General features: G+C 40.9%; 1 protein-coding gene across 2 annotated transcripts in view; it reads left to right on the top strand.

Moving 5' to 3' along the window:
* The window catches only part of LOC128753373 (ephrin type-A receptor 5), a 52533-nt gene that overhangs the window by 24148 nt on the left and 14645 nt on the right, over positions 1-13740 (top strand). For both annotated transcript variants that reach the window (XM_053855011.1, XM_053855021.1), the window contains exons 4-13: positions 1085-1240; positions 1942-2280; positions 8139-8263; positions 8884-8973; positions 9214-9283; positions 9458-9560; positions 12173-12240; positions 12520-12645; positions 12758-12943; positions 13063-13124. In XM_053855011.1, the coding sequence (XP_053710986.1) occupies positions 1085-1240; positions 1942-2280; positions 8139-8263; positions 8884-8973; positions 9214-9283; positions 9458-9560; positions 12173-12240; positions 12520-12645; positions 12758-12943; positions 13063-13124 (1325 nt within the window). The remainder of the gene's footprint in view (positions 1-1084; positions 1241-1941; positions 2281-8138; positions 8264-8883; positions 8974-9213; positions 9284-9457; positions 9561-12172; positions 12241-12519; positions 12646-12757; positions 12944-13062; positions 13125-13740) is intronic.

The following is a 13740-nucleotide window of genomic DNA, read 5'->3' as shown; positions in this document are numbered from 1 at the left end:
TCTCCTTTTTGTGATGCCTCTCTTTTCATCTTTGCATCCTCGGTCATGGTGAAGCAGCAGTGCGGGGGAAGTAATAAGGGATGCAGGAAGTGTTTCGATGGTACAGGTCAGAAAATCGAAGCAGGAACCTATCCAAGCTGAGAGTTATTATCATTTCAGTATTTCTGTCACATGTTTGTCATTGTTATTTACGGACCACAAAAAGTAAAAAGGTTTTGTTTTTCTTGGAACACATCATCGCCATACACTGTAGTTTTAGATGCACTAAAATACAGTGCTAAGGTGTAGGTAAAATATGTGCTGTGAATGAGAGGACAGGAGAGAACATTGAAAATCCATTGCCTGGTCTTTGAGTGGAAAAAAAAAACATTAAGCATGGATGACAGGCGCTTCTGTTTGTCAAAGATAAACATGGAGAAGAGAACAGTCATTCAGGGTAGATGAAATAATTACCGCCTCTATACTGAAGTTCAAAAGAATTCTTTTTTGTAACCGTGATCTTCCCCAAACTTGAATGCAAGTGACAGGCAGAAGGTTTAAGAACAAACAGGTTATTCTGAGGGGAAGTACTGGTGTGGTTCCTTCTTTAGAGAGTATTTTCGTCTGAAACGTTGATCTGCGTTTTCTGGTAACTAAGCCCACCATTGATTGTACCTTTAAATGCCTCGCCGATTGTCTTTCCTACTGCGTTTGTTATTGAAACAAGAATCAGAATCAAGGAATCTTGTTTCAGACATAAAAATGTTTTGCACCATCGCAGGAAACTAGGGAAAAGGACAATTTGGTTGCATATTGCTCCTCCTTTTATTGGCTTTTAATCCTTTTAGTTTATGTTGAAAAAGCCCCTCAAAAGGACCGCAGCGATCAAAGAAAAACTGCGATTTCCTACTGTGATGCTGACCTCGTTTTTATCAAAGCAACTAACCATGTTGTCCTGTTTTCTTCTTCACTCTTTTTCCCCTTAAACCTCTCTCACCATGACCCCTTTCCATTTCCAATGTGTTCATCGGCTCCTATCGTCTCATCTCTACTTCATCCAACCTCCAACTCCCCATGGCTTCTTCTCCACTGCCCAATCTTTCAGTCTGCAGAGCAGGGTTTTACCGCTCACTGCTTGAGTCCTTGGCCTGCAGTAAGTGTCCACCACACAGTGTGGCCAAACAGACTGGAGCTACCGCCTGCAGTTGCGATGACGGCTACTACAAGATTGAGTCGGACCCCCCCAACATGGCGTGCACACGTGAGGATCAGGCTGCTTTCAGTCTCACCCATATACATCACATACAATGAATAACAATCTAGCACAAAGTGCGATGTGTGTTGTGGGTGACTGGATGTGTCTGGTCTGAAGTCTAGACAGTCAGGTGGTCAGCATGTAAGTCACAATATTCCAGTCAACGTATGACAGACTGAAGCCCACTTAAGACATACTCTATATCTATGTGATGAACTGTGATGGAGACCAACCATTTTGCCCCTTTAACTTGGTCAACTTCACATTTAAAACCATTGAGTTACATGCAGACAGAGAAATAACTTTCCCATGTCCTGTGTGATATACCTGCCACCAGTCACTCACAAAAGTGCAGAATAATATATATAATAATATTAACTTAAATAATTTTATGGTCATATAATGAGAACAGGAGACAAACCTGTTTTGAAGAGAAAATGATTTGGATTATTGTACTCATCTCAGTTTTTACCTGGATGTTGCCCTGCAACTGATACATCCATATATACCACTTTCAAAACCTAGATAACTTCTGTCAAAGCATTATACATTATATATCCCTATTTTTTTTTATTGAATTTAAAATCAGTAGGACCAGTAGAAAGCATGGCACATAATAAAAAGACTATAGTGCATGCAGAACTGAGCAGTTTACCACAAAGTAGATTCAAAATAACTGAATTCCTGTTGTTGTTTCTTTCATTCAGGACCCCCATCTGCCCCTCGCAACGCCATCTCGAATGTCAATGAAACTAGTGTTTTCTTGGAGTGGTCCGTGCCGACGGAGACGGGTGGTAGAAAGGATGTGCGTTACAACGTCCTATGCAGACGTGTGTTGCCAGACAACCGAGGCTTTGAGGAGTGTGGTCCCAACGTACGCTTCCTTCCACGTCACGTCGGCCTGGCGAACACCTCAGTGATGGTGGCCGACCTGCAGTCCCACACCAACTACAGCTTCTTGTTGGAGGCCATCAACGGAGTGTCAGATCTGGCCAAAGACCACACCAAGAAGTATGTGTCCCTGAATGTGACCACCAACCAGGCAGGTAAGAGAAAATATTCACTTTGTCTGTGCTTGACTGGTATCAATGGTTTCAATTCAGATTGAACCCGATCGTCATACTGTCTCTGTAAGTGCTTTTATCCCTGAATATCAGTCAGTATTTTGTGAACATACCCAATTATATTATACTAATGCATAGGCAGGCTACACTTAAGTCTTGCCTTTTCTTACCAACTCCAACAGATTAAACACATGAGATCAAAACACTGTCAAGTTTGATGATGGTTAAGACGTCAAAACAATATCACATGTGATTCATTATATCAGATTCCATCTTTTGCCCCCAGCAACTGTTTGTGTGTTCCCATTCAAGATGATAATGCACAACCTGTAAAGATAAAATGTTAATGCCTCGCCATAAACAAGTTCAATTATTCCTCATCGCAGTAAATACACCTCGTTTGTGTTCCTTTAAATGGCGATCGCTCTTCATTTGTGCTCAGGGATTCCAGCTTTATGTTTATAGGCAATATGTGGTTGTGCAGTGCATTTTATTTGCTGCTAATGAAGTCGGCTAAAGCAATAAAGAGTTCCCATCTTTGTTCACAGTTATTGTTTGTTATTGCTTGGCAAGTCAGTAAACACAGTGCAGTAATGTGTTCATTACAGGGGAGAGACACAGGCAGATGGCTGTCTGACAGCCGTTGACACTCTTTAGCTGCACAACTGTCGGCACACTGAGTGGATTACAGCCCGAGTTTCAGTGTTGTGGAGTTGTGTCTGGATTTAAGTTAGTCAGTCACTGGACCAAAGGAAGCTTAAGGATTATGTTAGATTACTAAATGGCTCACAATTTTCACAGTTAGTGTCAGGGTACTTCAGTTGCTGCAGCCATTGTAACACTGTAATGTGACTTTAGCAGTGAAGGCGACTTATAAAAATAATAATGTACAATTCATGCCACTTACTGTGCCTTTATAACTGTTACAATGTGTAAATCGTGAGTGTGCTTAACCAGCGGACTTCGGAACTAGATGACCGGAATCACTAGATAAGATTTATGTGAGTCGAACTTTATGTTGCTTTGCCTTTATAGAACTTTGTACTGATAACATGTCCTGAAAGTGTCATGTTGGGACAATGTGGTATTGTCTTGTAGCTATAGGAATAAAACGATCATAGGTGAATTATGATTTAACAGAATTTTGACACAATTGTGTTTTTAAAATGCCGCATTCAAACAAATGAAACACAACAGTTAACCTCAGAATGATCCGCAGAGCGAGTGCAATGGCTCCTTCGTCTGTTTCCTTCATCACTGACCGGCAGTCACACTCATCTCATTCTTCTCCTCAATAACATTGTAAATGCTTCCAACAGCATTTGTAGTGAGGATGTAATTACCCATTCATGACTTTGTTCTGCCTTGTTAAAGTGCTATCGCCTTCTGTGCACTGTGTGTGTGACCTTGCTATGGCTGGCAAAAAAAAAAATGACAGAAGCAAGACTAGTGGGAGACGAGGGCAACATGGAAACTGAATCAGGCGAGGCAGAGACCGAGGCGGAGGATCCGGTGTTTGATGTGTGGGAAGTGTCATACTTGATAAGGGATCCGTGAAAAGGTGATTTCATGGTGTCCCTGTGAAGCCGTGCTGAATAATAAAGTGTTGGTGCTGATGGTGGCGAGTTTGGTAGAGGTGAAATATAGCTAGGGGATAACAATCGATATGGAGGGGACAGTTTTTGGATGAGAAATGATGGTGTTCTAGAGTTGAGATTGCTTGAAGCATTTTTGGGAACATTGGGAACCAAAGTGCATGATAATCTCGTTTTCTCTGAGAAAATATTGGACGTTTCAGTGTCTTCTTTTTCGTAGTGACACCGATTTATTTCTCCTTTCCAAAATATTTTGTTGTCTTCAGGACAGTTCCTTGTCATTTACCCTCATTAATATACAAATTTAATTTGTCATGTACTTTGTTTGAGAAATGTTACACATGACACATGGCTGCTAATTCTACCAGAGACGGATCTGTGTGTCTGGAACCTATAAAAGACGTGCGCTTAAAAAAAGTATTTAATCAAAAAGCCTCTTAGTTCCTGAAAAAAAAAGTCTTTGTGGCCTCGTGATCAAAGCTGTGTGAGTTGAGCTCCTTGATTGTCGAACTTTTGTTTTTCATGTTGTTGACAGCGTGGGAGCAAAGTGTGGAGCTTGATAAATGCAAACGACAGCAGGAACAATGTATGGCAGCATGCGGTGTGCAAATTAATCGTGATACATCACCATGTGGGCGGTGGAAAAGTGCACAGGCGGTCGTGTGTGAGTTTGTCATAGAGACACAGAAGCAGTTTGTTTTCATTCACCGTTTATGATGAAGCTAAATAGAACTGAAATGTGGAAGAGTAGACTGTTAATTTAGAGCAGGAGCAAGCCAATTAAAGATGGTGTCATGGAGACTGATTGAGGTGTGAGATTTAAATGAAGCTCTAATACACATTGTAACTTCACAATTGAGTTTATAGAAAAGTAAAGTAGCGGTTTGTGATGCAGCTTCAATGGAAGAAGATCAGGGGTTGACATCCAGCTGCAGGCTGTGCTGCGTGTTGGGGTTTATATGCTTTAAAGTCCTTCTGTTGGCCTTCTCAGTCCAAAACATTTGGAGGTTAACTGATGGCTCGACGTTCTTCAAAGGTGTGTTTGAGAGCTCCCTCTCTCAAGTGTGTGTCCTGCTGCTGGAAAAGGTCCTCCTCCCCCAGTTGCCCTATATACAACTCACTGTCACAAAGAAGTGATAATGTAACTACTGTTTGCTCCCTGAAAAAGTTTCTTGCTAGTTTGCTATTCTGTAGCTCCTGATAACTCTCCCTCCCCCACAAAAACATCACCATCATCATCGTCATCATCATCATCGTGTGGAGTTTGGTCAACTTTCAACTTATTGCTTTTTCCCTTTTAAAGCGGAGTTGTATAATGCCACCTTCAGAAAAAACAATCTTTAGAAAAGCCATATGCCATATACTAAAGCTTAGTTACTAAAATGACTTATTGCATAGACATAACTGCAAAATAGTGTTCAATGACTTTTGTGAATGTTCATTAAGCAAATTGCGGATTTTACCATTTGTTAAATATTTGAAATTACATTATGATGAGCAATGAGTGGTGTTTTAATTGTGTTTGTTGCTGTGCATCTCCTTAAAATGAAGTACTAAATCTCATGTCTGCAAGTCTTCTGATTTTCAATTCCAAGTGACCACAGAAAATACAGAAAATTAGACTCTACACTGTGAGGTTTAAATATTAGCTTAGAGTGAAAAAAGTCAGACAAAAAGAGTCTGATGGAAAACAGTCTATGATGCTAACATTAATTTTAATTAACAGTGTGAAATGATTCTGAATGTGAATGTTTCTAGTTGCTTTACATTCACTTGTATAGTCATCGTGGGTGGCACTAAATCTATGCCAGTACCCAGGACATGTGTACATTAAACTGAGATGGACACTTTGCCCTATGATTCAGGCATTTCTGTCTGTCCCAGGTGCATCGACTTTTCAGAATCAAGGCTTCTGTGATGAGTTCCATCACTGTCCAAAATAGAGTTGTCAGTTGGCGCTGAAAAAGTGTTTCACCGAAATGAGAAGGGAATGAAGATGAGGAAACACAGAAGACTCACCGATTGTTGTCATCAACAACTGTAATAAGGCCATATGTCGGCCTTCCGCCTCACTTCCATCCTTCAAACCCTCTCTTGGTCAATCTCTATGGCTAGTTAAAAACGTAATAAAAGAAACTGTGAAGGATTGATATTGATTTGAGGCTACTTCCCAAAGGTAGAAGTTTTGAAAGGTTTCCATTCTACAGTGAGATGAGTTATTATCAGACTGTAGATGGGTTCTTCTCAAGGGCTGTACTTGATCATGAAATCTTTCTAAACTTGGAGCAGAAGAGGAATCCGTTGCTATGTGCTTGACGAAACAATATTGCTGCTCATTAACAGCTGCAGTGTGTTAGGAGGTGTGTAACATGGGAGGTGTGATCATGTCACTTGCAGCCAAGTGTTGATGCAGATCTGTCTAAACACTGCCACCTTCCAGTCTATAATTCACCCCACACTTTTTCTAGCTCTTCTTTCCTCACTGATGCTCCCACTTGTCTGTCCCCCTGTCTTCTACTGGCACTTCCATCACCTCCCATTCTCTTGCTGTGTTGGCAACCTTCAGATCTGTGAAACACGTCTCTGTAGCCAACTTGTGGCACATGAAGGTGTCGCATTTTGCACAAAAGGATATTTTTGTGCCTCCGTGTGTTCATCGGTTATTTAGTCCCTGGCACAAATATATGGACCAGCAAAGACAGATTATTGCAGTTTCGGCAGCTAACAAAATTGCTTGTATTAATTGGCAAGTTTCCCTAAAACATTTTTTTTGGTTCGTGTTTCATCCTGTAAATTAGCCCATTTGCTCCAGGACAATTTATGCTAAGCTGGTCCGTTGCCTGCACATTTTTAGGTAGGAGAATTTATTTTCCTTTGGGTGTTTAGTTACTCCTAAGCCCCAGGGAGCTGGAGAATCCGTCTTTCTCTCACAACATCACTGGCCTTTGTAGTTATTTAAGTGCTGAGTGCCATTTTGTCTCTGATTTCAGGCTTTTAAGATGTTGCAGATAACACTTTGGTGCGACCATATATTCAGGATTCAGTTACTCTGTTTGTAGTGATGATTTATTCCCTGCAGAGTTCCACTGGGGCTGCTGAAACCTAAATAGTGTTTAGAATGTGCAATACACACCCAGGGATGCATGCACGCACACAGACACACACACACACGCACACACACACTATTAAGATGTTGCCTGAGGGAGCATTTTGCCTGGTTAAAAGCCTCTTTATGTGTCAGAGACTCTTCAACTGTCCCTCAGCGACGGGCCAATGGTTCAGGTTACGACAGGAAAGTATCCACAATGGATGCAAACTCACACATCTGTCTTTGCTGACTGCAAAAGAATAAATCCAAAGTGTAATTGTTCTCCATAAAGCTAAATCTCATTTGCAAATGGAGACATTCAGACATGAATATATTACACATATATTATATGGTATGTAGCACATTTTGGTCACAGTTTTAAATTCTTTTGTTATTGGATTTTTTTTCTCCCATTTTTTTCTTCATATTTCTTGTATGTTTCATCTCAAGGTATATTGTTGTTCTATCCATCTTGTACTGCTTTACCATGACTGGAGAGCTCTTCCATGGAAATACCCAGACAGACAAGAGGCATACTCTCTTGAAGACGTAGGTCCCCTATGTAAGCATCCAGAAGGCATCTGAAACAGGTTCTGAGCCACCACGACTGTCTTGATTTGGAGCAGCACCTCCACTTTGAGTCATACCAAGATGGCTGAGCTACATAGCGATCTTGCGGCTCTGAATAATCATTTTGGCTGCTTGTATGCGACGTCGTGTTCTTGCAGTCACTACCCAAAATTCATGACCGTAGGAGTGCAAAGAAATAGTTTTTGAGCTAGTTTGAGAACTAATACGGCGAGTTGCAATAATCTGTCTCATGCTCATAGTTGTTTTTAATCAAAGATTGTGGTAGCTATATTAACTGTGGTTATTCTCCTCTTTTGCTCTGTTCAATCGAGACAGAAAAATTGCTTATCAAATGCAGAGCTTCTCCGCGTTTAAAACCCCATGTTTGTTCATTTCGGTTGGAATCTCTTCATTATTTCCCCTCATCTGGATATCAAGAAACTGAAATATTTGGCTTCTACTGGTTGAATTAATGCTTAACAGTGTTCCTTGGAAGAATTGCACTCCAATTTCCCTGATTTATGCAATGAAATATAAGACTTCTCTGCCTGTGTGAGTAGAAAACTGATGTATTTGTGTGTCTGCAGCTCCATCTCCGGTCAGTGTGGTGAGAAAAGGTCATGCAGGGAAGAGCAGCATCGCGCTTTCTTGGGCTGAACCCGACCGTCCCAACGGAATCATCCTGGAGTATGAGATCAAGTATTTTGAAAAGGTAAATGTCATCTTCAGTGCCGTTTTTGAAGAGCCTGAAGATGTTTTTTTGAAGAGGGCTGTATCTGTCCTACCCAGAGGTGTTGATCTCTGAATTGCTCTATTTGTTTTGAGGTTATTCAGCTTAATCAGCCATGTACATGTATATCTGCAGCATGTCTTATTTCGTCCATCTCTCTCGATGCCCTCACTGAAGCCATTATATCTGAGGGATACTCTGTCATGAGTTTTTGTTTAGTATCTTTTTCAAGTTGAGAATTGTTAGAAACGGCAATTTGATGCTTCAGTTGAGATCATTGCCCTTCTTCGTTTCTCGCTTCCAGCATCCGTTGTCGCCTTTTCTTGGAAGGTCAGAGAAAAGGTATTAGACAGAAAAAAAGCAGCATTTGTGGTCAGCGGTTAGCTAATGGCTTCTGGCTAATGGAGTGGCCATGTTTGAACCTGATGCGGTTACAGTTAGGAAAGTGATCCCATCACACACACTCACATGTGGTCACAGGTAGTTAACACTGCACCAGTGCAGATGACGCCATTCATGTGCACTTCTATACCGGTACTTGATTTGTAGAGCTTATTGATTCACCTTGCTTTAGATCTCAGGATTGTGTTTTCTTCCTTCAGGAGCAGGACTCCAGTTACACAATTATAAAGTCAAAGGAGACTGAGATGGTGGTGGAAGGCCTGAAGCCATCTTCAGCTTACATCTTCCAGGTCAACTGACACGAGAATATTGTCACTGTTACATATATCTTGATTATTTTTTGTTTCTTTTTGTGTGGATAAAATTTCTGAATTTCATTTCCTTTCAATTGCTGTTAAAATAATACGCTAGTTTACTGGACACATAGACTAATACATGACGTCACAACATGAGTCACTTATAAGTCCTCAATTCTCTGAGCTACGTGAAAAGCACCACAGTCTTTTAGTAATATTTTGGTTCTGTTACAGGTACGAGCCAGGACCTCAGCTGGATACGGTGCATTTAGTCGCCGGTTTGAATTCCAGACCAGCCCTTACTGTGAGTTCAGCAGAGAGGGCCAGTAGTTGTGCAATTATCTTCCACCTGTGTATGACCTCCTCTGTTTTTGAAGGCAGCATGAATCACAGATGTCAGTTTGTTGTGTTTCTGTCTGTGTGAATTTGACTTTGTTTGTGCGTAAAACAAGCTCTGAATCTCTGTTTTCTTTGGCAGTAACAGCAACCAGCGAACGTGCTCAGGCTTCCATAGTAGCGGTGGCCATCACTCTGGCTCTGGTTGTATTGGCAGTGGTTGCTGCCTTTCTGCTCAGCGGACGGTAAGATGAAAGAAGACATATTGCATGGTGATTGATACAAAATACAATGTGATAATTGTCGCTTTCGCGCTGTAGGAACCATTTCAGATGAACTGGTTCCAGTATACATTTGCCCAACTGGAATGGCACCAGAAAAAAAAATTGAATAGTTCTGGGAAGCTTTTTAGGCTATGTTTACACAGTAATGGCACCACTGAAAATGCCTGGATGCAAGAAACTTTGCACCTGGTGAAACCATGTTTAAACGGCCTCTGAACTATAATTATGCCTGGGTGTTGAGTACTTCAGTACATTTAATCGCATATTTCTACAAATGATTCCTAGAACTATAACCATTCCGACAGTGCAGAAGCAGCTTCCGCATCATTTCTAAATTGTCGATATAATCCCATTTATCTGTTAATCCAAATGTATGGTGACACTTATCTTCTATTCTATGATACATGTTCGAACTTATAATGAGCGTAGTAAAGTGTTAGAAGGTGCACAATTTGAATTTGAATATGTCAACTGTACTGTGTGCTTACGGTGATTATAACTTTACTTTAATTATAACATAATTATGTTAATTCCACAGCTCATGATACTTTTTCGACCTTGTCATAAATTGCATGGACATTCATAACATCTCATAAATGCATTATAATATCTGAAGACTGCCCTAATGATGTATTACTGGCTATATCTTTAAGTGTTTCCGAGTATCCCAGCGTTTTTATGCTGAATTATCATGGTTAGTGAATGTATTATGGTTAATCATTGTCAGCTAATACACTGGAATTTAAATGTCTATCTAGACTAAATTAACAACGAATCAACACTTCATGAAAGATTTGTCTCTCAAAACAGTATTGTAGCTGTTCTACATTTTTTTGGAGGTAAAACAAGCCATAGTTGTATCGTATCAGCCCAGATTGTTTCAGCTGAACGCAGATGTAGATGGAGGAGTGCTCTCATTTAGAGTGGGGGTGGTGAAGCGGAAGAATGCCCGTTTTTCCAGTAGTAGATTAAGGACAAACTGCTACCCCCCTACGTGTACTACTGTACAACCCCCCCTCGGTCCTCTCCTGGTTTGATCCCCCCTTGTGACACAATTGTACATCAAAACTTAACAGACATGCGAAAAGGCTGTGGTGCATGTCTGCAGGGGCTAGCGCAGCAGACAGCCGCACAGACAGACAGGAAGTCCGAGGGGCAGAAGTCATAGAGCGTGCTCAAACTCTTTTGGCTCAATGGATGTGACAAACTAAACACCCCCAGGCTCAAGTATAAACCGCACATGCACGGTCCCTCGCCTCCTAAATATCCAGTCGTCTATAAAAACCCTCCTCTTGGTTCCAAGACTCTTCAAAAGACATGTAATGGATTGTAGTAATGTTTTTGGTCTAAGAAGGCTGTTGCCCTCAGATATCCATCTACACAATAAAGTTGCGTTTTTATTCCATATGAGCTGCACAAATGAGCCAAGATATTACCAAATTAAACATTTTCATTTATAGATTATAGAATAGAATTTAACAAAGTTGTTCTTTCCAATGAAATGTAATTGTTTTTCTCAAATTTCATTTTTGTCCCCAGGATGCTTATTTAGTTAGGTTAACAAATATTTTATTCCCTTGCTCTGTGTTTATGTTTGCATTTAGGATAAGTATTAAGTCAACCATTCTGTTTAAGCTGGTTTTATCTGCGATTATCTCGGATGCAGCTTCACCAAATATTGACGTACAAGTGGAGACACACACACACTCACGCACACACACACAAATGCAGTCACATGTGAACACATAAAGAAACAGGATTGCACAGATTTTGGTTGGGGATTGCAGCAACCAGCTTCCTAGTACTCATGAAAGAGAAACGTGCTAAAAGCCTTGAGCTGATTTTATTCCTCGTACATTCTCTTTTTTTCTTCTTAGAGATCTAACGTATCATGTTGACTTAGTATTTTTAGATCTCGTATCTTCATGATGTCTCATATTTCAGCATTTTCTCTATTTCGGTATTTCCTTGAAAGCTCAAAAGCGCTGGTTATCAGTTATGGTGTGAAAATAAAAAAGCTTATCTTGCACTGAGATCCAATTGAGATCACGACCTGTGTTGGCCAGGATTTATGTGCCTTTTTCAGGTCATTGATATCGCTGCTCTGATCTTACTCCTCTTATTTATTTTCTCTGTCACTGCTTGATCTTTGGTTGGGGCTTACTGCATTTCTCAAACAGCAAATCAATGTGATGCTAAAATGGTGTATGTGCTTGAAAATGAATGATCAGAGACATTGTGTAGATGGAAAATGTGTGTTACAGCATTTAGCTGAATTGGCACACCTTTACTGCTGAATTTAATCAACCCTAAAGTAAATGTTATTTGTCGTGGGACTCCCTGATGAAGCCGATTTCACAGATGTTTGGGGATTGCCTTCACATCTGCATATGGCATTCCGAAACTGTGTCATGACACTGATTGCAATGTGCGTGTGTGTGGGTACCTCTTTGTTCTTTGTGTGTGCCTGTGTGTGTGCGCGTGCGGGTGCGTGTGCGTGCGTGCGTGCGTGCGTGCGTGCGTGCGTGCGTGCGTGCGTGTGTGTGTGTGTGTGTGTGTGTGTGCTCCCGAAGGCGTTGTGGCTACAGCAAAGCTAAGCAGGATCCAGAGGAGGAGAAGATGCACTTCCACAATGGCCACAGTGAGTTAGTTAAATCTTACTGTCCTAGAAGTGTGTTTCTCCTTGTCTGTCTATTCCATTCTGAAAATATTTACTACAGAATTACGTGGCATGTTGTTGTTCCTTCAGCTTTTTGCATTGTTGTCAACATCTGTACCTGCCATGCCAGCTTTTCATGCACCTGACTTTTCTTTAACATATTTTTTTTCCCTTTTATTTTATTTTATAAATGACAATGTTGAGGTTAAGTCAACTAGAAGTGGAACTCTTCTGCTCAAGCTCATTACTTCTTGCCTGTAGTCAAGTTTCCTGGTGTCCGGACTTACATTGACCCGCTGACCTATGAAGATCCAAACCAAGCTGTGCATGAATTTGCTCAGGAGATTGACGTCTCCTTCATTTCCATTGAGCGGATAATTGGCGCGGGTGAGTCGACTGCCCTTTTTTGTTTCCACTGTAAATGTTAAAGTTTGCTGGAGCCTTACAGAATGTTGGTCAAGGTGAACTGCAATGTCATTACGCTGTGTATGTCCCTCAGGGGAGTTTGGTGAGGTATGCAGTGGTCCGCTGAGGTTACCGGGCAAGAGAGAAATCCAGGTCGCCATCAAGACCTTGAAAGCAGGTTACACAGAGCACCAGAGGCGGGACTTCCTGTGGGAGGCATCAATCATGGGCCAGTTCAACCACCCAAACATCATCCGCCTGGAAGGTGTCGTCACCAAGAGTGAGTCCCGAATTTGCATTTTAGACTTTTGTGTACCACATTAATTCCCTTTCATTTTTTATGAGTAATAATCAAGCAAGCGGTTCAGGCTGGTCATAGCTTTGCTTTTGGTTTCTCAGGCAAACCAGTGATGATCATCACTGAGTACATGGAGAATGGATCCTTGGACACTTTTCTGAAGGTGAGAGAACAGCTTTATCGCAGCTGTGCAACGACAATAGAACTGTCTAAAACTTTGGCACACATTGAACAAGATTTAGTTCTTTGCTTGTCAAGCCAACATCTAGTGGAATGAATAGAACGTGCAAGAGTGCCTCATGAAGATTCGATTTTTGAAGGGCTTTAATTTTTCAATTTGGTTTGGAAATGCATATTGGCATATGCAATCTCTTTGAAACTGGCATCACTTAAAACAAAATGTGACATGTAAATGTTTCTGAGAGTAAGGATTAAATAAGAAGCTGCTTGAATTGCTTGAATTTTGTTGAGTCAAACAATAAAATCTAATCCGGAAGTTACACTGAGATCATCCGTCACTAGATTTGCTCTTATGATTATAGTTTATTCTTGTACTTAAAGGTAATGTAACCATAAACAAACTATAAACAGAATATATGGGGGTTAAAAGCAGCACCTCTTGTGTTAGAATTGGTCTAAAGACAGGGTTTTGCAGGATCTCAGACTTCATTTATAGTTAATGGAGTCTTTTTAGTCGTAGATGGTGGTAAATGAGGAGCTGTGAAGAACCAATACTTGTTATTTCAGATTGGAAGCACAATTATCACAGGGTGGAAGAA

This window comes from Synchiropus splendidus, chromosome 1 (assembly GCF_027744825.2).
Source record: "Synchiropus splendidus isolate RoL2022-P1 chromosome 1, RoL_Sspl_1.0, whole genome shotgun sequence".
Classification (NCBI taxonomy): domain Eukaryota; kingdom Metazoa; phylum Chordata; class Actinopteri; order Syngnathiformes; family Callionymidae; genus Synchiropus; species Synchiropus splendidus.
The sequence above is the reverse complement of the archived record's forward strand: the minus strand, read 5'-3'. Positions and strand labels throughout refer to the sequence as shown.